The 25,226-nt window shown below is 56.0% G+C and overlaps 4 protein-coding genes across 4 annotated transcripts; 2 read left to right on the forward strand and 2 right to left on the reverse strand.

The window, feature by feature from the left end:
- Positions 1–411: 411 nt before the first annotated feature.
- Positions 412–7,793, reverse strand: ROP35 (rhoptry kinase family protein ROP35). Its single transcript, XM_018782426.1, has 4 exons — positions 7,767–7,793; positions 4,075–7,517; positions 3,337–3,452; positions 412–2,834 (listed from the first exon to the last, which is right to left on the reverse strand). The coding sequence occupies exons 2-4, from the start codon at positions 4,941–4,943 to the stop codon at positions 1,897–1,899; spliced, it is 1,923 nt and encodes a 640-aa protein (XP_018637232.1). The 5' UTR covers positions 4,944–7,517; positions 7,767–7,793; the 3' UTR covers positions 412–1,896.
- A 417-nt stretch (positions 7,794–8,210) lies between these two features.
- On the forward strand, positions 8,211–15,621 carry TGME49_304750 (zinc finger, C3HC4 type (RING finger) domain-containing protein). The gene is made up of 3 exons (XM_002371859.2): positions 8,211–12,057; positions 12,472–12,545; positions 13,244–15,621. Exons 1-3 carry the CDS (start codon positions 9,385–9,387, stop codon positions 13,422–13,424), a joined length of 2,928 nt encoding a protein of 975 aa, XP_002371900.1. The 5' UTR covers positions 8,211–9,384; the 3' UTR covers positions 13,425–15,621.
- On the reverse strand, positions 13,404–15,583 carry TGME49_304755 (hypothetical protein; the record flags this gene model as incomplete). The annotated part of the gene is made up of 2 exons (XM_018782427.1): positions 13,404–13,698; positions 15,394–15,583. 2 exons carry the CDS (start codon positions 15,581–15,583, stop codon positions 13,436–13,438), a joined length of 453 nt encoding a protein of 150 aa, XP_018637233.1. The 3' UTR covers positions 13,404–13,435.
- Positions 15,252–25,010, forward strand: TGME49_304760 (RNA recognition motif-containing protein). The gene is made up of 7 exons (XM_002371860.2): positions 15,252–17,255; positions 17,746–17,773; positions 18,620–18,779; positions 19,252–19,506; positions 20,112–20,172; positions 20,625–20,679; positions 21,152–25,010. Exons 1-7 carry the CDS (start codon positions 16,730–16,732, stop codon positions 24,072–24,074), a joined length of 4,008 nt encoding a protein of 1,335 aa, XP_002371901.1. The 5' UTR covers positions 15,252–16,729; the 3' UTR covers positions 24,075–25,010.
- Positions 25,011–25,226: the final 216 nt, after the last annotated feature.

Below are 25,226 nucleotides of genomic sequence, written 5' to 3' on the forward strand. Positions count from 1 at the left end.
TTAGGAGCACAGCCACTCCCACTCAGAGCAACTCCATCTTCCACCAGTCGACAGTCACCGTAATAGACAGGTTTCCACTTGAGCGTGCGCAAGGCAGACGCGGAACCGAGCAAATACTCGAACCCAGAGATCCGAGACACACAGAAAATCGTCCTCTGGTTGCATCACATAGCTCGCTGACAGAATTTGTGCTCTCGTTCTATGCTTAGGTAATACTGTTGTGCTCACCTTCACTCGTACACATATAGAACGGGATCAGCTCTATGTATTCGCTCTTGCTGCACCGGCAAGTGCTTAGTGACATTTGTATAGTTTTCAAGTTCCTACCTCTCCAACCATGGTCCACTGTCCCTCTTGCGAGAAACGTATTGCTGATGAAGCTTTCGCCTGCCTTGAATTGCTTAATGATTCAATCATGAAGCGAATGCGGCACTTGTGTCGCAGTGGCCCTTTGTGGTCAGACCTTCGAGAGTGTTTCACGCACATGCTTCGACTATGAGTGTGCCCGCTAGGCGCTTTCTGGCGTCTGGGCATGATTGATGATTTTGTCCAAATCTGAAGATATGCTTTTCTGTTGGAAGCTGCGCAATTCTTTTTCCCAAGTCTTTACCAATAAGAACTGCCGCCAAGTCATCTCGTCAAATAAACCGAAAGCCGTCAAATACGCAACAACTCAGTGTCCATGTAGATCAGATCACATGTCCTGCATGATGTGATACCGCTTTGTAAAGAAGGTTGTGTTAGCGGCGACTGCCGGCCAAACAGTAAAGTGCATCGACGATACTGGGATCTTTACCACGCCATCTCACACCTCAGCGCACTGGTAAACGGCCTCGGTTCTCTATAGAGAGGAGAAATACTCGGTCACAAAGAAACAAGAACTTCGTCAGTTTTCACTATTTTCATACGAAAATTAACTTCTTTTGTGGACCAGAAAAGGTACAGATACAGAATCCACGATGGAAACGGCTCCCCGGCCATACAGATGGAATCCCGGTGGATTACGTTCGGTGCACGGCTTGTCTCCCTGCCTTCCCTCGGAGGTCATACGCATGTGAAATGAACATTCTGTCTGTTGTTCTCTTTGCGACCGCAGAGAAAAGCAAACCCTGAGACATGACCTTGGGCACATACCCCGAGCGTCAGGAGCAGCCCCTGTTATTTCGATGCCTCAACTAAAATACAAGTCATTACTTCCCTATTTATGGCCGTTTGACCGTTTTGTTGACGGTCAGGCAGAATCAAATTCAAAAGCACACGGCATCCATCATTCCTTTTTTTCCAACGCAACTCCCGTCCTCCAATGATACGGAACGACTGCATGCCCAATACACTTATAACGGCGTATTTCGTATTTGCATAAAAACGCCGGAACTTTCAAAAGTGCGTACGACCTATATTGCCGTACGTGGGTACACATGTGGTTCTCGATATGCGCCTAAGAAGCGACAGGTCTGCAAGAGGGTGACGGAGGTTTCGAAGGGCGTCGCCCATTCGCCAGAAGACCTCAGACACACGCACCGGCGGACAAAAAAGGCTCGCCGGGACGGTCCGCGACCTGAACGGCTGGGAAGTTCCACTCAGTCAAATCCTGTCGCATTCAATCGATTCCGAGTCACCTGGGTCCTTGGTCATCCGTCTCTTTCTGAACACTCGCTCTGCACGACTCCGAGGCATTTCGCCGTCTACCCTCACCAGGCGTAATCCCAGAACAGTGAGCAGCTTGGGTGGACCGAGCACGTCCTCCCACCGCTGCCAACTTGTCTTGTGTTTCCTCCAACCGCCAAGCTCTCCCCCACCTCCCCCAGAAACACGTCGCAAAATGCAGGTTTTGCTTCATTCTGTCCAGAGTTCTGCGTCTCTGCCTCTTCATCGTCTCCTGCCGCGCACTTTGCTTCATTCGTTTTCCTGTTCATGGTCTTGTTCCTTGGATGGCGGTATGTACATTTTCCCCCCAGCGTCGGGATCGTCGATCGAGAAGTCCCCCCTGAAAGGAACGCCCTGGTCTTTTGCCTCAAGTCGCTCGAAATCGATTCCGTCAAAGTAGGGGTCTTCCATGACCTGTTTCAGCGTCGGCCGCTCCTCTGGATCTTTCGCGGTCATCCGCTTAGTGAGGGCCCAGAGCTCGCGTAGGTGCGGCACACGCACGGTCGGCCGCATATACTTGACCAGGCGTTTGAGAGTCTGGCCAAGAGCGAAGACATCGGATTTCTCTGTGTGGTCAGTGGCCCGCGACAGTTCCGGGGCGAAGTATCCGCGGGTGCCGACGACGGGGGTGCGCTGCTGGAGCACGCCAACGCCTTCGAAGTCAGCGAGAACGACATGGCCGTCGAACGTCACGAAGTAGTTGTGAGCCTTGATGTCCCGATGCAGGAAGCCGTGTGTATGGAGAATGTAGTTCGAGTAGACCATCTCAGCGGCAGCAAGGCGAACGTCGACATCGTACGGACGCGCTCTCACATAGTCCGCCACGTCCGCACGCGCGCGAGGAAGAATCATGTACACAGCACGCTTGCTCGCACCTTGGTAGGCGCCGATAATCGGCAGAAAGAAGGGATTATCCGGCACCATGTTTGCGTGAGCGTTTACTTCGTAAACCAGGCGCCGCGCCTCAGCGTCCGTTGAAGACTTTACCTTTATCACAATCCCTGTCCTCCGCGTCTCCTCGTCCAACCCTATAAAGTCCGCCAGCGCCTCGGACACGTGCGGCACGCGCTTCACCAGACGCGCCCCTCTCCTCAGCCACGGCAAAATGTCTTCAAACTCCGGGAAAAGCCTCTCATCCAACACCGGTAAATTGTTCAAATACCGCCGCCACGAAATCGGTAACTTCCCTAGAGAGAAACAGATGCAGCGCAACCACCATAAACTGGAAGGTCTAGCCTGTTAGGCGGTGGTAAAAAAAAAGGTTTCCATCCAAAACCGGTATGCAAGTTCACGGGTGCAGTTTATATACCGATGGCATTATCACGGAGGTCTGCTGTGGGATGGCTCCAGCACTGAAGAAAAGTGCCTTCCCTGCCGGGTTACCTAACTTCTCCGCTTTTCTCCCCGCGCTTGCGATCTGCTCCATGAAAAGTCTCTCGACTAACGTCGCCACCCTCCGCGAAACGGGAAGCACTCCAACCTGTGGCGTCACCTCTCGTACCGAGAGAGCGCGCGCCTTCGGTTCCGTTCTCCCTCACCCACTGCGGATCTCGTCCCTGGCCAACATCAGTGCACGACCTGGCGTCCGCAAACAGCCTGGACGCGTTTCGCTTTTCCATATTACGTCTTGTCTTCTATTCCCTTGATTTCCACCAGAAAGACTACCACTCGTTCTTGTGCCGGACTTACTCTTCAGATGCAGCTTGTGAATTCGTAAAGCGACCCGCGGGCCACCATGCTTGTACGAGCTGTATCCGAACGCGGATACCAGCAATCCGGTTGCCAGGGCGGCGATTTTGGCCCACCTAAAAGACAGACATGCTCACCGGAGGCAACGTAAGTGGAAGAACTTGCTAAGCGCAGACTGTCACGAACGCGAGAAACACCCTACCACAGAGACACACGCAGACAGCAAGAGCGAGAAAACGGGAGTCGAGCAACCCCAAAGAAAAACACAAAAGCAGCTACTGCGTACAACACCAACGAGCCCGGCACAAGCAACAAGAAGATGTGAACAAGAAACGGAGATCAGGCCGCTTCGCTTCACAAGCTAGAGGAAACTCACGCAAGTGGAGCGTTCCGGCAACATACTATCGTGGATACTGCCCTGTTGGTTACTAGCATCTGGCTAGCCTCCCCCACTGATAATTTTCAAGCTTCCTTTGAAAACGCTTCCAATAATCCTTCTCAAGGGCTACTTAGCCCAGGACAATGATCCTGAACACTGTAACGTCTGCGTCGTCCTTTTTCATCGTTGTCTGCACAAGTGAGACAACAGTGTCAAGATAAACACGCGGATACGGAGCCCCATTCAGACGCCCTGCCTACTCTACTTGTCCGCCGTTCCACCGACAGAAATCCTTCTCCACGCGTCTATCCGCAGTCAGTGGGTTCCCTAGAAAGCTCTCCCGCTCTCTCATTTCTCACCCTGGTGCCCTCCTGAGAATCGAGCGACCATTGGATGCGTCCCTATCGCGATTGTGACCTCTAGCAAACGAGTCATCGCCACGAACAGCAAGTCGCCGTTCCCTTCGCCCCTCTTGTTTCTTGGAGAAACTTCCATCGACAGGAAACATGTCCGGGTGGCTGGTGGAAACTTGGACGAGGTGTGCGTCATCCCAAGTACTGACGGTTGGCTGCGCCGCATGCGCTCGCTCCATATCTTGGGCTGCACCCGAGCCTTCTTCGTCCATTTCTTGGCTACGGAGACCAGTGTCGCCCGCATCAGGATCTAGGCCAGCAAGGGACTCCGCTGCAGACGAAGCTTGTCTCTGTTCTGCCCCATCCTGTGGCGCCTCGGAAGAGACAGGAACGATTGATGCAGGCGGTGGTTCCGTGCTCTGGCCACCATAACCCCTCACTGTCTGCGTTGCAGCGTCTTTGCGTGGCTCCTCGCCATTGTGTGCTTCTCCTCTATCCGCTGGGCGCCTCAACCTCTGTTGGGAGAGACTGGATTCGAATTGAGGGGATCCTTCCGAGGAGGCATGCGTCACTTCTGGGGCGTCGACATCTCTGAGATGGAGAGGCGAACGCGGCGCACGCACAGACAGAAGAGGCCCTGTCTCAACCTGGGGAGCGGCGACGGTGGCGCCTGCTTCGACCGTGCATAAGACTCCAAATATTCCAAATAGCGCCCCAACTCCCGCCATCCGATGCCAGACACATCGCCAGCCTCTGTCCCTCATTTTCCTTGGTTGGACAGTTCGGAAAGAAACAAAAGATCCCACAGAGAGACAGACAGGCCTTGCGTTTTGGAAGCGAAGCAGAAACCCGCTAGCAAGATCTTGTTCCGGCATGCTGGATGTCACACTCGACTCCGTACCCCCACCGAGAGCATTTTTTCTCTCCACGCTGTTCGAGATCGCTCGAGACACAACTGCTTGAATGCATGCACACTTTACCAGTCTACACAAAACGCTAGGTAAAAGAGGGAGGCACAGGCTCAAAGAGCTTCAAAGAGATTGCTGCAGGACTGAAGGGCCGGACTAACAAATGCTCCTGATGCGAAAGCTCCCGTCAAGGACTGCACGAAAATCGGAGTTACTGACGGTATGCTTTTCTCTACCGCTGTGAAATGCCGGGGAGACACACGATCGACGAGGCACTGACAAAGAGAAATGTGTCCTCAAAAGCCGATAACAATCCTGTCTCTCTAGGAACCCGGAGAACCGCTTGCGTCCCATCACAGGTCCTAGATCCGAGATCAGGCGGAACACGGAACTGGCCTCAAATCTGAGTTAACTCGGTGCTCGTGTCGTAACAGGCGGGCATTCCCTCCAACGGTACGACATTGAATACGTAAAAGCGATTCTGTTTGCTTTCGGAAACCAGAGAACAGTCGAAACCCAAGCACCTTTCTGCCGGAGCGAAAGGTTTCGTGCTCTCAAGCCGGGGCCATGCACCGCGGCAGGGTTACGACTTTCGCACGAAAAGTATCTGACCACGAACCGAATTCTCTTTCCGGATGTTCGGTGCTTTGAGTTGACACAGAGTTCCTGAGACCGGAAACGCGGCGTAGACGTGCGAAAACCGTATGAAGAGCACGAAAATAGCCACCCAGCCCGCAACGACGGCGTCGACCGACGAGGGGGTGCTTCACCTCTACAGAAGGTGAGGAAATAAAATGTGAAACGCGCATGCACGGCACAGAGTCCTTGAGCTCGTCAGCAAAAAGGTTTACAGCAAACAACTACATAAAGTCCAGTCATTCGGGAGGGGGCGCGGGAGACGGTCGCCAGAAGCAGAGCCGCTCTTAACCTGCATTTCACGGAAGATGCCGCTCCTCAGCATGGCAGAGAAAGGCGAGAGGCCTGTTTCACAGAACAATCACGAGATTTTCTTCTCTCGACAAAAATTTTACAACTTCGAGGGTGCATGTTATGCCGGGCCAGCGCGACCCGCAATGACCCAAGCAACCGGTTGTTTCCGAGTGCAGAAAAGCTGACTGTAAAGCGAGAGTATGGAAAACGGACATTGCCTGTGTAGGAGGAAATCCAAAATCACAATGGAGGCGCCCTTTTCTGAACGAAATGCAGGCACGACGAATCAGCGACGCGTCTCGCGCAAACCAGTCAACGGAGGGCGTCACTCCGCTGGGAGACACTCGGTCTAGAACATCGACTCTGTTCCGACCGAATCGCCGCTCGCAAGCAGTTTTTTGGGGAAGAATGAGCCTCAAGGCTCCACAGACGCAGAGAGCTAAGTGACAACCCGCTCTCCCGCCTCTCCGTTTCTCTTCCGTTCTCATTGTTCGACACATAGCAACGCGGGCAGCAGTTCAGAACAACCAGACCAGCCGGGCGAACGACCGGCGAACGCAGTTATGAACGCAAACAACGAGCGGGTGGGGGCGGGATGGGCGGGGGGACATGATGGCAAGACCAGTCTTGTCGCAGGGTCTCTCTCAGCTGTGTGTATGGCTTTTTCTTGGTGCTTCTCAGGTATACACGTGTTTTTCCTAACGACCTCTCTCGCCGCGCCGAAAGAAATCTCGACTGTCTGCGGGTATAGTGTCATGGGAAGAAAACCGCCGGTCACTTCTGCGTCTCTTCAACGCGGCGACTCTATACGGGAACGGGTCTGCTGCATTTTCGTCTCCGCTGTTCTCATCCCAATTTCCCAAAGCGTAGAGTCGATCTTTGCTTCTTTTTCCACGTAGGTCCTGGGTGCGGAGACCTTTGGACCTAGGCAAACTGACGAAGCGCTTGTCTCACCTCGTTCCACACTGTTTCACCCGCTGTGCTGCTGGCTGACTGAACACGGCGGCGGGAAATCGACTCTCACGAAAGAGTTCCCCCCTCCGTCGCCCCTTGGGGTAACTTGCAGGATTTGTGACCGTCTTTCCATTTTAGATTTATATCTTTCTCAATATGTGTTTCCAGCCCTTTCTTTAAAGTAGGCGGAATGGGAGAACTAGACTTAGATTTCGTAAAATCGCAGTTGCGCAACCATCACGGGCCTCCGAGAGGATGGGGATTGCCCACGGAGAAAGCCACCTGTTGCGCGGGGGAAATACGAGTGAAACCACTCCTAGCTTAAGGGTGGTATACACAGCGGCGCAGAAAGGCAGGATCAAAGCTCCCTTCCTTCTTAGCTTATTGAAGCCCACTATGGCAGATATGAAATCTAAAAGAACCTGATTGCTTCCCGTAGACTGTGAAAACGAACCGTAGAGAGCGGCACACAACGATGCAGAACTGCAGGTACGAATAGGAACGCCGCTTTTTCGCAGCTGAGGGGACCGTAACACGGCAGATACCAAATCTGAAGAAGAAACTGTTTGCATTTGCCAGACTCAGACCGAGAGAATTAGCACTTGAAACTCACCTGTAGGTTGCGTTTCAGTTGCCTCAGGAGACTACGGTATGTACCTACAAAACAACAGAAGAGACACACAGCCGGAGTGTGTTCAGCTGGACTACTCGGCGGAGAGTAACAGCCTTTAGAAATCCCTCCATCTGTATATACACATGGTCCTGGAAACGCAGCCCGTTTGCTGCTTTGACTTCTTTCTACCAGGGTCAGATGCAAACCCTCTAAACAGGAACACGCGTGAGCGCACACTCGCTGTCCGTGGTGTCATGGACCCACTAGGGAGTTTCATAGAGGCACTGGGTCACCTTTTATCTTTGCAGCGCACGAAAAGACGAAGTGAGGGTTTCTGAGGAACTCGAAGCGACCGTGACAATGTGAGAAACGGTGAATCGTATCAGAACAACTCGGTAAAGAACCAAAATTCCACACCGGGGCCACAGTGCATCATCGCGGGACTGCCGATGGCAATGCTAGCGAGACACAGCGCGTTTCTTCAGTGCATCGCGGGAGACATCTAGGGTCCTTCCTCTTTCTCCCCGCAAATCGGGGCGCGACCCGTGTATCTCTCTCTTTTGAAGAATCTCTACTCAGTTCGCATGCTCTTTTGACTGTCATCTGGTCTTTTTTCCCGAGAAGGAGCTCCCCGCGGTTGTCTGTCGCTGACGGAAGAAAAAAGGCGAATACGTCGGAGGCCACGGCTGTCACTTCTCCGTGACATTCTTGGCTTTTTCCTTCCCCGGAAAGGCCTCCAGAAAGCACGGTTTTTCCCGTTCCGAAGCCTTCGATGGCGATCTTTTAGAGTGCTTTCAACTCTCAGTTCGCGACACGTCCATGTCTGCGACTGCTCACGACGCTGTCTCTCTGTCTCTCGCAGCGACCTCAGCGCTGGCGAAAACCGACAGGACAAAAGAGGCGAACCGAGAAGCGAATCTTGTGGAAGGGAGAAAGAAGGAAAGCTGTGTGTTGTTGTGCCACGAAAAGATCTCTAACAAACGGAGAGACGCTCTGGGTCTCCATCGCCTCGCGTCTGAAATCCGCGAAGAGAAATGGAGCTTTTGCGGGATTGTGACAGACCGGCAAGGCTTTACGATCTAGGAAATCGCCACTAATTGTGTCTCGCCCTCTTGTCCTCGTCAATGCCTCGACACCCCAAAGAAAAGTTCCATCGTTTGAAGAGGGTGATGGGAGGGAGAGACACTACGGGGGGCCCGGCCGCGGCGACTCGCATTTCGCAGGCCTTGAAACTCTATGAAACATCTGGGTGTGCTTCGAGGAACAAAGAAAGTCCGCGAAAGCCTGTCTATGGGGATCTGCATACAGGCACATGAAAGCAAAACAATTCAAGGCGGCATCGACCTGAGTGCAGTCGTTTCCTGCGCCTACCCTGCAGGCGTCTCGACAAGCGTAGGAGGTCCTTCAAAATGGGGGGAGACAGAAGTGGAAGAAGCGTGAATTAGCAATGCCGACGAAGGTGGAAAAATCCCCTTCAAATCTGCGATGGAGCGAGAGAGTTTGTGCCTCAGCGTCGCCTAAATAGTCGAGGAGCGAGAGGTGTAGACACGAAGACCTTTTTTCAGTTCCTGAGTCGTGTTCCGTATGTAGCCTCGCGGGACTGCTCGTTTTTTTCGCAGTTTTTACATTGCTCCCTTGCCTGGGTCCTCCTCCTCTGTGTTGAGCATTTTGAGGAGCCCGGTTCTTCCACACTCACCGTCCAGGTTCCTGTGGTCTCTTCATGTACCTAAGCCATCTTTAGATCTCACAGTACAGGCGAAACGACATCCTTTCCTTGATTCTGTCTCCCCACCTGTCGTCTCCCCCGGTCTCTCGCCTCGTGCGTCTGTCCGCGTGTTTTCTCAGGGTCCCTGTTCGGTTGACGAGTGTCTTTTACCTGTGTCCTGTGCCTCGCGTCTCTCTCTCCCCAAGATGTTTCGGCCGTCGCTGCTTCTGCCGAGCGACGAGTATCGAGGTCACTCGATGTGGAAGGTGGGGTGGATGTGCAGCGGAGTGCTCTTCGAGTCAGGGAGCGCTCTGTTGATGGCGATTCTCGCATGGTGCTACGCGACGATGGACGTGACACAGGCGGTCTGGGCGACCCTGCCGCTGCCTGTGGCGGTGTTCGATTTCTTGGTTCTTCTTCTGGGCCTTCACCGTCTCCATGTGGGCCGCGCCTGGCTTCTGACGTCTGAACTTCATGTCCGGTATCTGCTGCTCTTCTCGTTCCTCTTCCGTCTTCTCTCTTCGCTCACTCTGTCTCTTGTGCTTCTCGACTTCCTGCCCCTGACGCTGCTGCCGGTGCCGCCCTGCATGGGCTACCTTGGGGGGGTCGTCATCAATGTGTACGCTGGCGACTCGTACACGTGGATTCGTCTCCACGTCCTGGACCTGGTCGTCTCTCTGACTTGCGTGAATGTCGTTCTGTCGTCTCTCTCCGCGTCTCCCTGGTCTGCCTCCTGTCTCCTCTACCCTGTCTTTGCTGTCTGCGTCGCGTTCGTCGCTCTCACGCTTCTTCTGTGGTACGTACTGATCACGGACGCTGCCCTCCGGCGCGATACGCTCCTGCGTCTCGCGGTCAATCTCCTTCTCCATCTGTCCTTCTCACTCTTCCTCTCTATCATTTTCCTTGCTCAGTTCATGGACCAGAGACAGGCTGCAGCTGCGGAACTCTTGCCAGTGGAAGGAGTCGCCGGCGCCGGTGCTCAGCCAGGACGCAGGGGCTCCGATCTGTTTTCTGTCCTGATCTCTCTCTTCTCGCCTCTCATAAAGTACGTGGACCCTCCGGTCAAGCCTGCCCGCCCTCTCCAGTCGGAGCCGGAGTCGCCTGCGACGCCTGACGGCACCTCTCTCCTCTCACCCGACGAAGAGATCCGCGGCGAGGCCGACATGATCACAGCTACGTATTGGGCTATTCCCCTGCTCTTTGCTCTGCTGCTTGTCCAGATCTTTGCCGGGTCCTGGTTCGTCTTTCTTGTCGCCTCTCACACAGACGTCTCGTCTCCACCCGAGTCTCCCTTCCTGTCTCTCTCAGCGCCCTCGTACGCCTCGGGTGAGAGCCGTTGCCCGAATGGCGCCTCAGGACTCCGCGGGCCTGAGGAGGCACTTCCGCTCACCTGCAATATGCGCGTCACCCTTGAGAAGGTGGGTCACCATTTCTACCGCATTCTCCACAGTCCTGGTCCCGATGCCTCGGCCGAGCAAGTGGCGTTTCTTCGAGATGCTTTTCCGTTCACCCGACACCAGAAAGAAGCGCACGAGACCCGCAAGGAGGATATGGTGGCGGCCCTCGCCCAAGAGACACGAGACACGCCACTGGCGAGATCGGAGACATCCGCAGGACGCCAAGGCGTAGAAGTCGACAACAGCGGGGACGACAGGGAGGGAGACGACGCGGAACTCGAGTTCGCTGTGGCAGTAGATCTGAGTGGGGAAGCTGGCAAGGGCGAGGGTCGTCTCGCGTGCGAAGAATCTTGGAGAGGAGAGACAGAGGGAGAGATAGAGAATCCTCCTGAGAGGCGCCTGGGAACGCAAGGGCGAGACAAGTCTGGAGACAAATCTAGAGGTGTGTCTCCGCCTTCAGGGGCCGCACAAAGAGCCAGGAGAGAATGTGAAGGGGGCGGGATGTCTGAGTCAAGAGGGGGGATGCCTGACTCTCTTGATGGCGTAGAGAAGGTGACCGGCCTTCCCGTCTCACCTGAGGCGGCACCACCCACAGTGGAGAGAGGCAGAAGACCAAGGAACGCTGATGCCAGAGAGGACAGAGATTCCGGGCCAAGTCGAACGAATAACATCGCGCAGGGCGAACTGAAGTTAGACCAAGAGACCGCGTCTGCTGTTGTGTCCGCTGACGGCGATCCGCTCGCTTCGGCGTCGCCACTGGAGTCTGTATGTCCGTCTCCTTCTTCGCTTCCTTCTTCGCTTCCAAGAGACGCGCATCTCTCCTCCACAAGCTCTCTCCGATCTTCGCAGCCCATCAAGTGCACTTCGGAGCGCAGCGCAAGGCCGGATACCATTCAAGAAGCCAGGAGAGGCGCAGAGGGAGCCGAGGGGGTGGGAGAAGGCGAGGAGACGGCAGACGGTTGGGAGGGGAGGAGAGAGAGAGCAGCCGCTGCAGAGGCCAACGAACAGAAGAGTGGCATTCATGAAGGCTCAGCGCGAACACTCTCGACGCTTGGAGAAGCAAATCAGAGTTGCAGACCGAAGGGAAGTGAAGGAGAGACAAGCAGAGAGGAGCCATTGTCGGCGCTCAGGTGGGTGAACAGGACAGGCAAGGAACATACACACAGCAGACTCACGGAAGGTGCTCGCCACCCTGGAGAAGCAGCTTCAGGCTCTGCGAGTGTGGAAGGCGTCTCCTCTCTGGGGGCCGAGGACATCTCCGGGGAACAGGTGCCTTCTTCTGTCATTCGGAGGCAGGGACGCGCCGGCTCGAAAGTGGAGGTTGGAGGGGAAGACCAGAGAGGCAAACGAGACTCCCTTTCTGTGACTAGTCCCAGACAAACAGCTGGCGACGAGATAGGGTCCCCATCTAAGGCCCCCAGCAGGGCCTCGTCAGGGGGACAGACTGACGAAGGCGACTTGTGCATCATCTGCTTCCAGGGTGTAAGTGGAAGCCTCCAGACACGTATGCGTCGTATACGAAAGTGTCTCTGTCTCCTCGGATTGTGTAGTGCAGCCGTATCTGGAGACGCCTTCGTAAAGCGGGCACCCGTGGCTCGACTTAGGTCATGTGCGGAGACACATGGTCCGAGGAGCCTTCTGTTTTTCAGAAAAGAGATGTTTAACGGGGAAGCTAGCGTCCGACATCTGTGATCAGGTATAGCTTTTTCCGTCCATGTATCTGTTTCCAGGAGACGCTGCAGGCGTTTGCCGACTGGGTTAGTCACAGTCTCACAAGCGTCAACAGCTTCGGTTTCAAAGAGATCCTTTCGACGCAGCGTCCCATTGGTGCCTTACGCGTTGACGCTTTACAACGTACGCGTTTTCGTTTGTCCTGTCAATTCTTGGTGCATGCAGCGACCCAATGCCGTGCTGCTGTTCTGTGGTCACGGCGGCCTGTGCTTCCACTGCGCCCAGACTTGCTTCCGAAGGTAAGAGGGACAGCAGAGCCCACGGCTTCTGTCGGCCGTAGCGTATCCCGTGGTATATCCCCCGTGCGAGGAAACAGCGAAAGACAAGATTGTGGCAACGAACGGGGGTCGCGAGAAGAGCCAAGCAACCAGTCGACGAACGATACTCGGTTCACGTCCACACCAGCCGATACAGGATAGGATCCAAAACGAGATACACGGCGTGTCGCCCGTCTGTACAGTGCCAAGATTTCCTCTCTGCATTCTATCTAGGAGGGATCGACGGGGTTCTAGAATGCAGGCAAGTGAACTTGCGGAGCAGCTTTTCGAAACGCGCATTCGCCGAGACCTTCCGGTCGAGGTCCGTGGTCATTGATAAAAGTAACGGGGATCTCGGCAGAGAGGTGGCTGCGTGTTCCCTAGCGTTGGGGACTCTCAAGGAACAGAACGAAATCACTGTGCGATTACCATCTCGTGCTCATGTGCATCCAGTGGTGTGCAAATATAAGAAAACATGCGTACGCATCCATCTATGTAGAGCCGCGCGGGTGCACACCGGGGGTCTACTGCGGGTCTTGAAAAGGAGCTAACGGAGTCGTTTCGGAGAGAAGCAAACAAGTGAGGGCTGAGCACACCTCGGGTGGAATTGCGTGCTGCAAAGCACTTGCAGGCAGAAGACCGCTGACGAATACTCGTTCTTTATCGGGCTTTTTCTGCAGGAATGGAAGGTGCCCGACATGTCGCCAGGCGGTGAAGGGAGTGGTGGAACTCCAGGACGAGTCGTGTCAAGTGGAGGAAGAACGGAATTCTCAAAAGCGAGACGGAGACCGGCCGTGGGAGAAAAGGGGAGACAGACGGGCAGTCGTCACTGCAACAGTGAAAGATGTGAAAAAGTCTTAAGGGTCTGCATCCTAGTGTGAAAGCGAGCTCCTCGAATCCTTTTGTCTAGAAACGGTGGACAAATGATGGGGAAAAGGTGGCAAGGAGACAGGAGCCGTCAACGGCTGGGGTTCATTTTCGCATGCTGCCGTTGCGAGATTCGCAAGCTTTTTTCGACAGGGATGTTTCGTAACTATTGCTTTGGCGCGGAGGGGGGGGCACACACACGCGTACGGTCTAGGAATTCTGTTCTTTATCACGTCTCCAGAGTTGGCAGCGTGCGGGATGGAACGAGCTGAGCACACCGGAAAAAACAGATGGACAGAACGGAGTGCGTGGCGACGTCGCAAGAGAACTGGACAGGCAGAGCGAGGGACATGAAGAAGAAGGAACTCAGCACAGTGAAAATGGTGTGGATGGAGGCCAGAGCTTCGTCTTCGTGCAGAAGACGTTTCTGTTGTACTTTGAAAACTTCTGAAACTCCTCGGCATCGGCTAAACATGCCTGACAAGACGAAGTAGAGGAGCAGAGATGCAAACATGTGTCTCTTTCTCTCGCAGTTTGTCCCCGTTTCAGAGATTGAAAAAGAACTCTTACGGCAAACATGTGCGCGTCTGGCTGTCGGTTCGCAGCGAGAAACCAGCCCTCTTTCCTTTTCTTGATGCGTATGCGCTCACACGCATGCGCACACATTTTGGTGTCAAGGTACAACTAGGGTAGCAACATAGTTGAGTAGGCAGCAGAGTCGCTTATACCTCTCCGTGGTTCTCTTGCCCAATCCATTAATGAAAATAAAAGTCCACGAAGGTCCACGAGCAACGCGCAGTCCGGGGGAAGAACACAAACTCGCGTGGCCGCCGCGCGTCGTCAGAGTTAACGGGAAAGGGCAAGGAAAGTCAACTTCCGGAAGCGCATGCGTCTTCTTCTCGACAGTGCACATCGTCCTTACCCTTCTGTGGTCTCTTAACGAGGGAACCACATGGCGTTTCAAATCTCGGCAGTCTACGTTGACTGTATACGCAGGCAGATCTCTGTATACCTTGAATAAGGGAAAGGGCTGTGTGCTCTCATGGAATGATCTAGAGATGAGTCGAGTATTATCCGCACATGCCACGTGCAAGAAAACCTGAACTAACACGGAACCCAGTAGTACTCGGCAATCGAAGATCCCATCCGTTCTTCGGGAAACAGCTTCCGAATTGAGAATAGAGAATCGGACAGACAAGCTACCCTAACCTTGGTGCACAGCCGGTATTCGGACCATGACGATTTTGCTTATATTTCTTCACATATATATGGGTGCGTAGATCTGAGTAGCTTGAGAAGAAGGCTTCTGCGGATCTGGAAATCCAACACTTGTCGCTGGATAGCGGGGACAGCCCACAAGCGTTTTCCTCACTTGTGTCTTGCCCTCAACTGGAGCCTTCCCAGCATTCTCCGTTCCACCTTCCCTATAGAATTTCTTTCAATTCGCAACTTCAAGGCGCTGTCTGGCAGCATCATCGCTTCCCGTCATTCGAACTGCCTCCTCCAAAGAAGCGGAGAAACCGTGTGTCGCTTCTTGCCCACTTTTTCCTCCTTCCCTTCGCGTGAGAGTGGAGTTGATGAACCTCCACAGCCGCCGAAGGGAAGTGTTCTTTGCTTGCCGCCACCACATTTGCGTGCTCGACTCACTGTGAGACGAGATTCAAACCAGTAGTCCAACTCGTAGTATATACTGCCGAGAAAAAAATAATTTATAGAGTCGTAGGAGTCCCATGTTGGTCCGACTCTTCACATGTTATCTAAAGCTGTTTTAAAAAGTACAATCTTCGAATATGAGAATCGAGACGGCGCGACGGTTACGGAGGTGAACGCGTTTACATTCCTGATGTGGTAAACAGAATCAAATCTTCCTTGAGCGACACGACAGACACCAGAGGCAGCGTGAAAGTTGCTCTGAGTTACATGAACGAATTTACATCCTCGCCTTGCCAGGTCCTCAGCCTACCTCGGGAAGCCGCTTCAGAGTCACCATTCCCGTGAAAGCCGAACAACGCGGAACGAACAGAAAACCGTTTCTTCGTTTTGATGGCGTCTGCGCCCTGCGGCGGTTCTGCCGACGGGAGAAACTGGGAACTGACTTTTGTTCTGCCACGAGAGAAGCATTTTCTGGCAGTGCCTTCAGTTTGACAAGCCATCGGACGCAACAGATTAGCCACGAGAACGGTGTCCTTTTCTGTATCTTTGTGCGCAGGAGTGCAGGGGCCCTTGCTGTTTGTCTCTGGGTGTGTGTCTGACCACCCTCTTCGTCGCGTGTGCGCTAGGCGCCGTTTCTCCTTATTTTTTATGTTGCCTTCATGCGACATCGAAAGAAAAGCTGTCTGCCGGCTTTTTCTGCAAGCCACGGCGTGGTGGCCTTTACTCCGCGGCCCAGGAAAGAAAAGTTCCTTCTGAACTCGTCGCAGCATCGGTTCCATGTGTGGCGGGGAGACGAAGAGGAGCGGCGATCCCTCGTACCCCACTCTCTGCCTCTCGCTGTTTCCACGAAGTTGCACGTCGAAATAATCTGCTTTTCAAGGGCAACTTTCCCGTTTCCTCTTCTTTGTTCAATGCATCACACGCTCAATCTTCTCGTCCCTCGCCTTTCGTCGGAGTCCTTTCCTTCCCGGCCAAAAACCGAGAGGGCGAGTCGACAACACGCAGTGAAAAGGTAGGCAGTCAACATTTCCCTTTTCTACTTTTTTACGAGCAGAGCCGCTGTTGTGGCATTTTTTCCCGTTTCTCTTTTTTACTTGTGCGCGACGCGGGCTTTTCGCTCCGTGTGGTCCCCTCCAACTGACGAATTTCGCCCTCAACTCGCGGTTTTAGGATTTTTCATCTCAAGGGAAGGTGACGTTTTACGCCTGAATCTTCTCCCGCCTGTTTTCCTCTTCATACATCTGGTCCCCGGTGGTGCTTTCCCGCCCTCTGTCTGTTTTCCCCGCCCTAAGATCGGGCAGTGAGGGAAACCTTTCAGACCGCTTTTTCTGTCCACCTTTCGTCCTACTCCGACACTTCCCCCCCGCCACCCTCTCGCTTCTCCTTTCACGCGCCTTTTCTCCTCGCTTGTTTCTCAGCTCCTTTCCGATTCTCTCGTGTACGAATTCCGCATCTATTCCCAATCTCTGACTTTTCTATACCGTCACCCCCCCCCTCCCTCCGAGCACCTCGCCTCTTCTTTGCCTCTCTGTGTTGTGCGCCTGCCTCGTGTCCGTCTCTCGCTCTCTTTTTTCATTTTTTCCTCCTCTCCTTCGCTCGCTTCCGCTCTCGCTCTCTCGGGCGCAGTGCAAGCGTCTCCGTCTGCGATGGCGACAACCTCGCTGGAGGAGGAAGAGTACATGGAGGGAGAGAGAGACGAAGGGTGGGGAGAGGCTGGTGAGCAGAGAGGGGGCCGACTCGTTGTCGCGCAGAGTCGGAGCGTGAGCCGAGAGCGGGAGTTGCATGCGGCGTCTTTTCCAGTTGAGTACGATGGAGAAGACGACTCGCCTTATCTCCAGGCCTCTGAGAGAGTGGCGAGCAAGCGAGATGAAGGAGACCCCGAGGAAAGCGACGTGGACCACGAGCGAGAGGAGCGGGACGCTTGCTACGGCTGGGAGTCTGAAAAGGAAGGCAGGCCAGAGGCTCCAGACGAGGGATCTGCCGCCTCCAGAGACGAAGATGCCGAAGCTCGCGATGATGGCGAAGGAGGGCGTCAGGAAGGCCGAGAGGAGGACGTAGGCGAGAACGAGGGCGAGGAGACTGCAGAAGACCTCGAGGAGACACGCCGCGACGACGAAGACTCGCTCACGATTTCTGGAGAGAAGGGAAACGACTCCGACCCAATTGATGAACGTATGTCGCATTCGCGTTCGGGGGGTTCAGGCGAGGATCTTGGCCTCTTGCGTTTCTGGAACGCGCGTTGTGCGGTCAGAGGGACGAAGCAGAGCGCGGAGTGCAAGTTGCGCGGGTGCAAGGGGAGAGCGTACCTGAACATCTCCTCAGATGCTAGTGTGGCCGGAACCGTCGCCCTGGGACTCGTCGTGTCTGAGGATTGCGCACAATCTGTTTATAGTAGAACAGCTGCGAGTTCGATTCCTAGGTTTTTAGGGTGTGGGACAGGCGAGCGGCGAACGAGGAGACACAGCCGAGAGGATCGGGAGGAGGCGGACGGAGGGCGCTGGCGAGGTGGAGACACGGGACGGGAGCAACGGGTCGCTGCGAGGCCGGGAAGGGCGCGAGAGACAAAACGTGAGACGTGCTTCCACGGAGAGTGGCCGTGTCCTAGAGTGAAAGAGACAGTCCTTCACCGCCTCCTGAGTTCTCTGTTTTCCCTCCTTTTCAGGCAAAGTTTTCGTCGGAAACACTCCTCTGTAAGTCAGGCAACCGACAGCGTCGGCGGGCCGGTGGCGGCGCCACCCCTGTCTCTGGGAGGGCTATAGGGATGCGCGGAAGAGACAAGTGGGGCCGGAGGGGACAGAAGATCCCCAGGGATCGAACAGAGAAAAGCAGGTGTGAAACGCAGGGAACCTTTCAGTGTTTCTCGAGTCCTAGGCGACGACGCATGCGTTCAGAAAAAGGTCAATGCCCAGAACGCGAAAGAGAATACAAGAAGCGGGCGAGACGCTCTGAGCGTCTGAGCAGAGAGACACACGACATGCCAGAACCGATCCGTGTAGTTTCTGCCTCCTAGCGCCTGGAAGGTGATCCAGCAGCGAGAGATCAGGAGCTGGGGACGCTGATGAATTGGCAGGGTGGCTCAGAGGACAGGGCGCGAAAAAGCGAGACAACAGAAAAACAGAGGCACAGTGGCACAGAGAAAGCTGAGAAAACGGGGGACAGGAGACGTGTACGCCTGCAGGGAGAGGCACGGTGGGCACCGGAGACAACAGCGGAGATAGCACAGCTCGTAGAGGACAACAGAAAACGCGAAAGTGGGCGAGAGGAGGAGAATCGCCAGCGAATTCGCGGGACCCCACTTACGCGAGAGAGGAGGTCTTGCGAGCCAAGAGGGAAAGGCAAGAAAGCACGAGAGAGTCCACTGTACCTCGTGTAGGACCAGAGACGCAGCGTCGAGCTTCTTTCAGCGCCGAAGAGCAGCTGGGATCCAGAACGCTTGTGTCGGACAAAGCAGAGTGGCGAACTGCCTTCTTTTTTGCCGGTGTGTCCTGAGTCTAATCCGTCCTATGACGTTAGTCTGTTTTTGCCTTCTTCCGCAGCGCGGTGCGCGAACCGAGCGTCGAGCGAATCTTTGGAGAGTTCGGGAAGCTCAGCGAGATCAAGATCTTCAAGCATTTTCTCCACCTGACCTATGACGACGCTACAGCCGCCACTCGCGCAGTCGAGGAACTGAACGACAAAGAGGTGTGGGGTGCACAGGTAACCAGGCTGCGGAGAATAGACGCTGCCAAGCAAAGACGCAGCGGAAATGGCGAACTGGCGTGGCGACAAGGGCCAGTGGAGAAGGCGACAGAGGAAACGCGCATAAGAAGCCGCACAGAGAGGAAAAGTAGCGAGAGAGAGAGAGAAACGGCAGCGAGTGAGAGAGTGGAACTCGTGTGGACCTGGAGAGTTGTGACGTGGAATGGCGCCGCATACGGAAATTCGGAATTTAGGAAATCAAGGATGGACACAGGGAAGTTGGAGGTCGCGTGAGTTCTGAGACGATCTGGAGAGAACCCTCGAGAGAGACTTCGTGCCCCGAACTTACGCCGTCCGTGGGAAGCGTGAGTTGATCTCTTTTGAGGATTCGCTCAGGCGTCGCTCGCGCGTCCTTCGAATCCCTTTCGGACGCTCTCCACGTTGTCCGACAACGCTCCTCTCTCGCCGCCTTGTGTTTGTCTCTCTGCAGATTGTCGTGGAACCTCTGCGGCCGGGGGCTGCCTCTCAGCGTCCGCCAGGGGCAGGAGCTGCTCGCGTCGTTGTGTCTCGGGGCGAGAGAGACACTGGCGCCCCAGGAGTTGAGCGCGGAAGAGGCCGTGGCCGTTCGGGCGCGGTCGCGGGGCGCGGGAAGTCCGCCGGGAGCGTCGCGGGGGCGCGTCGGGGCGGGCGCGGCCGGGGGGGCCAGGCGGCAGGGCCCGGAGGAAAGAGGCTGCCTTTTCGAGTTGTAAGTTGGGCGACAAAGAGAGGTGCGAAATCGCAGACGTCTGAGACACATCTATCTAACGTCGTGATGCCTCGTTTGTTTCACGGATGAGCGCGGTGTCAGTCGTCCAAGACGAGTTTCCGTGCGTGGATTTCACCAGGTAGTTTGTTTGCCAGCAGGGTGAGCGCAAGTCTTGTCCGCCTCGCATCTGCTCATGGAAATCTTCCTCGGCGGGGGTTCAGTTTGACTTCCACGAGTCTGTCTTCGAGAAGAGGCAGATACATCTAGGAGCAGAGCCGATGTGTGTCTGCGGACGGCGAGGCAGAGACAAGGAGACAGGGCACGAGCAGAGAAAGAGGGGAACGGAGGCGACGAACCGAGTGGAGAGAGTACGGGGCGACGTCTTCTGAACTGCCCAAGACGGCCGACAGTGATGGATTTCAGCAGTGTACGGCATGACTGTCATCCCATAGCGGTTCTACTGTAGAACTAAACGTGTGAATTTCAGTGTCCTGCGACGGAGGAGTTGAAGCGCCGCGGACACAAGAGGGAGGAAAATTTGAAGTGGGGTCTGGAAGCACGGTGCAAGGCTTTTCAGAGGTTTTCTGCCGGGGTTCTCTGTACAGGTCTGCCACAACCTTGATCCGCGAGTCCACTGGCAAGATCTGAAGGACTTTGGGAGAGAAGGTGAGCAGACCGCGCCTGAGCTGGCGTCCGGTGGCGTTTGCGTCTCTCTGTGTGTCTATCCCCAGTTGAAACTCGAAAGATATGTTCCACTGGAAGAACGCAGCCGAACGCTGCGTCTGTGGAGACGCGCAAAACGAAGGGAGACTGAAGACGAAGAAGGCGCGAGCCAGACAATCGCAGGGGGACGCACGTGCCTGTAGCCGTTCGCTCAAGAATTAAATCTTATCTGTTCCTTCAGCAGGCAACCCCTGAGAGGTTCACATACGACTCTTCTGTTGTTGATAAAATCAGGATTCTAGTTTTTTTATTCCATCCCCAAAATCTTTTTCACGGTGTTTGTGCGCTATCCCCGTGGCTGAAAAGCCTGCACGGGAGAAGGGACGGACACCGGAGTGTTTCGACAAGAGCACCGTGGACCTTCTGGTTTCCGCTGTGTTTGCTTCTCTCTTCAGCTGGAGAGGTGAATTTTACAAATGTCCTTCACAACCAAGAAGGCGTCCGCATAGGGTAAGGACGGGTTTCGCGAGACACAAGAAGAAATTGAAAAAAAGGGACAGAGGCGACGCCGAGACGCCAAGGCTTCGTGTCTCGCGTTCTGGGGTCTCCTCCTTCCACTGCTTGGGAAGAAACACCGATCTTGCAACGTCGATCTGCGTCGAAGAGAGAGCTGTGAACCTTGTCGACCCTCGAGTTTTGGCAGTTCGCTGCCTCTGAACGAAAAAAGCTGTAGGCTGTCCTCGCGATTCTCATGTTCGACACATGAAGAGTCGCCTTTGTCTAGACTCTCCTGTGTGTACGTAGCTTTGTCTTGGTTCGCGCGTCTACCGGCGCTCTTCTGTTTCATCGCCGCCTCGTGCTGTGCATCCGTGCGTCTGTTCAACTCTCCAAAGGGTCTAGGCGTTAGGCAGAGAAGTGCCTCTGTTTCCCACTTTGCCCCGAACGACTCGACCGGTTCGTGTGTCTTGTGGGGCTTTTTCAGCATCATTGAATACTGTAGTCAAGAAGATATGGAGACCGCGTTGCATGAGCTGGACGGCAAGCGTTTGTTTGACGCTCGGGTGGAGGTTCGCCGTGAAGAGGCAAATGCGTCGTATCCGTCGTTTGCGGAGATCTCCTCTTCGCTTCCGCCGGATTCTCTGATACGGCCTCCGTCAGGTAGGGCGCCTCCGGGTCCGAAAGGGGCCTCGTGTCGGGCGCGCGGCCCGCCGCTTCGTGCCTCTTTCCTCGACGAGGAAGATCCACGAGCTCCGCCGACCTTCGGCGGGCCCCGCGGGGCATTCCCACGCGGGCGGCGCAGCTCCGAAGGCCGAGGCGAGTCGGCGCCTCTCCCGCGATCTGCGCGACCGGCGCTGCCCCCTGCCCTCAACGACAGCCTCGCCTTTGGGCGCGTGTCTCCGCAACGGGAGGCGCCCGCAGGGATGCCCCGCAGGGAAAAGGCCCGCCGGGAGAAGGTCCTCGCTCCAGCTGCGTACCCCGCGGTCCTTCCGCTCCGAGCCCCGCGGAGACAGCCGGGCCCGGACGAGGCCTTCGAGCTGCAGCCGTTCCTGAACGGGAGCGAAGCATGTGACCCCCGGTACCCTGGCGACAAGCACGCGTGCATGGAGGGCGAAGAGGTACGGCCGCGGGACTCGCGCGGGAGCCGCCGGGACGAGCCGTCTCTCCACACGGGGGGCTTTCCGTTCTGGAGACAAGGAGGGGAGGACAGCGGCGCAAGAGAGAGAGACTCTCTGCCATCCTCACGAGAAAGGCGAGAGAAGGACGAAGCCGAGAGCGGCAGGCCCCACCGACGGTGTTTCTACGTCGACTGTGCAGGGACGGGACGCGTGGATTCAGCTGGACTCGGGAAGGAGAAAGCGAACTTGAATGGGCGACTGCATGCGCGCGGGCCCGCGGAGGACATGAGCCGAAGCCACCGCGAAGAGGAGGGAGACGCGCGCGGTCCAAAGCGGCGAAGAAACGACTTCGAGTTCATGGGGCCTCCCGTGCTCCCGCCCCCGACTGGGGGCCCGACGGTGATCCTGCCCCCGCCCTCGGGGCCCTCGCAAACCTGGGAGTTCGGGCCGGGCCCCGAGCGCCTCCGAGGAGGAGACGACGGTTTCGGGACGGAGCGAAGAAGAAGAGAAGGAGATCTCGACCTCGCGCGCTCGCGGCGCGAGAGAGACCCTGCGCCCTACGGCGCCTCGGGCGACAAGCTCGCGTGGCGCGGGCGGGCCGGTAAGGGACCCGCAGGGCCCAAGACCCTGGACGGCTTCCCGCTGGAGACAGTCGACCAGGGGCGCCCCAACGGAGTCTTTGGCGTGGGTGGCGAGAGCAAACACGCAGAGTTTCGATACGCGGATAGGGGCCGAGAACGGGAAGGTGAGCCGCACCCGTCGTCGCCCTTCCGGGGGCCGCGCGGCGACCCCCGGGGCCTGGCAGTAGTGGGTTCTGTTCGCGGGGGCCCAGGAGGGGACTTCCGAGACGACGAGATGTCTGCGCAGCGCCGCAGAAGACCGGGGGGCCGCGGCGGCGCGGCAGACTGGCGAAGAGATCCCGAGGGCCCGGACGTCTTCCAACCGTTCCGGCCCCACAGCAATAGATTGGACCACGGGGCAGAGGTCCCATGTGTGGGGAGAGAGCGAGACCGGGGCAGGGGCGAGGAGGACGACCAGCGAAGAGGGGACTTCGGTCGCGACTTGGACAGACGCGCGGAAGTCCCCTTCGACGACTGGGGCCAGAGCCGGAGAGAGGGTGGCTTGAAGTACGAGGCGTCTCCACATGCACCTCTCGGACCCAGAGGGAAGCGGGGTGAGAAGGGTGGCGGCCTCGATTTCTCCTTTCCAGTGGATAAACCGAGGCATATTTACGCAGCCGACGACGGCGGAGCCCCCCTTGCGCCGGGCCTGGAGGCGGGACCCGTGCGCGAGCGAGAGGCGTATCTGGGAGGCGGAGAGGATGAGCGGCGGGCGAGGCGAAACGAACACGCAGGGCCGTCCTTTCTCCGCAGAGATCGCGAGGAGGACTTGAGGCGACGCGAGGGCAGACGCGGAGAGGAGCTGCTTCACGAGGAAGTCCCGCCGGCGGCCGGCGCGCGGCTTCTCGGCGATGACAGGAGACGAAGTGTCTCCTTGGGGAGGCGTTACGACGTGGGCGTGGATGGGGACCGAAGGGACAGAGGCAGACCCGAACGCGGGTACTTCCTTGGCGCGCCTCACCATGGTCGAGAGGAGCCAGGCGACGACGGGGTATATCGAGGCGACCGAGAGAGGAGCGCGAAGAAGCCGCGAAGAGAAGAAGACGGGTCCTTCAGCCGGGAGTTCCGAGGGGCACCTGGGCCGCGAGGCCCCGACAGGCTTCCTGTCCAGCGAGCAGACTGTAATATGTATGAGGCGAGAGATTTAGGCAGAGAGGAGCTGTTTGCGCACCCGCTTCCGGGCTCACAGTACCCTCCTCAATTCGGAAATCCAGGTTTGGGCGGCAGTCTCGGACGATCGATGAGGCGAGACGAGGACAGGAGAAAAGAAGAAGAGGGCCTCGGTGGACCGTGCGCGCGGGGCCTGATGCCGAACAGGGGCGGACGCGGAGACAATGCCGTTGCGAAAGGCTACTCGCACCTCCACCCGCAAGGCCCTCCGTGTTTTCCTACGGGGACGGGCCGTAGTGGCCGGGGCCTGGACAGGGACGATGAGGGCGAGAGCGCGGACGGCCGAGGGCGGTTCTTCGAGAGAGATCCTGAGATGTTTAGGCCTGTGCGTGGACGTGAATGCGACAGAGAGTATATCCATCTGTCCCGACAGCGAGAAGACATGCGAATGATGGAGAGACCGTATGTGTCGCGAGAAGAAGGCCGCAGAGGCGGGCGAGGCGCAGACCGCGAGGGCGACGGAGCGCTCGGGTATCGCGACGAGCTGCGGCATCACTAGAGAACGAACAAGTTTGTCACTTTTCCGTTGTGTGGCTCCAGAGAATGTGTGCGGCCGAAGGGGATTTGTCGAAAAACGAGAGCCACTGTGGTCACGCGATTTCTGTGTGTTGTGTCTCGTGAGATCGACAAGTACCCTTGATGCTTGCGTCGTGTATCTGCGTATGTGTTCGCGCCGTAGTTGTGGCCGCTTACCGATGCACTGCGGGAAGTGGAAGATGCAGAAGAGGCCTCGTTTAGGAAGAGTCTGGAAAGAATGAAAGGGCGGGTGAACAACACGGCTTTTTTGTACACAGAAAGATGACAACTGTGTCGGTGAAATGAGGTAAACAACGAAGTCGACTCAAAGTCTGGGGTCACGCCACCTCACACACATCTCAGCGTTTAGACAGGCACGAGAAAATGCTTTTGTTGCTCCCAGAAGGAATTCCCCCACACGCTGTTTGTTCGTAGTTCGGGGCCGCCTACATCTCTATGTATATGTAGGGATCTACATGGAACGCGCTTTTCGTTTGAAAGCATTCAGCGATTTCTGCGTGGTTTGTCCGCTGCAGTGTCTACCCGTCTACCGTAGATACTCGTTTTTGCGTATACCTTTAACCCCGAGCTGTTTTCGGTGATTACTTCGAAATCCTGGTTCTGCGCACAAGAGAAACAGGCTGACGGAGGGCGGGAAGCATGATAGAACCTCGAAAGCGCTGCGATTGGTTTCTTTTTTCTGTCTTCCTCGGTAACTATCCCGTGTTGATATCTTCAACCGAAACAAAGCGCACAGCAAAGTTTTGGCGGGCTGCTGTAGATGTGGAAGTATGTCGTGAAGGGCTACCTGTTGAGCTTCCCAGGAAAAGAGAACCAAACAAAACATACTCGCAGCACATTGCTGGTGGATTAAGTCAAACTCGCCGTTAACCGTTCGCATAAGTCCTTCTACATCGGCAAACAGCCACTCTAGAAGCTCGCCCGCCATTAACCAAGAGCGGCGGCATCGGCTTTGTTCCAGCACAACAGCGGCATCGGAGTAGCTATGCCCGTTTGTTAGCTCAGAGTTCCAGCACTAAAGTGGTTGTTTTAATCTCGAAAAGGGTGACACGCCAGCCATGTCTGTGAATCGAAGTGACAACTTTTCGTCCTTTCGGTCCCGGTAGGCGGTGCG

This window comes from Toxoplasma gondii, chromosome VIIa (genome assembly GCF_000006565.2).
Source record: "Toxoplasma gondii ME49 chromosome VIIa, whole genome shotgun sequence".
Taxonomy (NCBI): domain Eukaryota; phylum Apicomplexa; class Conoidasida; order Eucoccidiorida; family Sarcocystidae; genus Toxoplasma; species Toxoplasma gondii.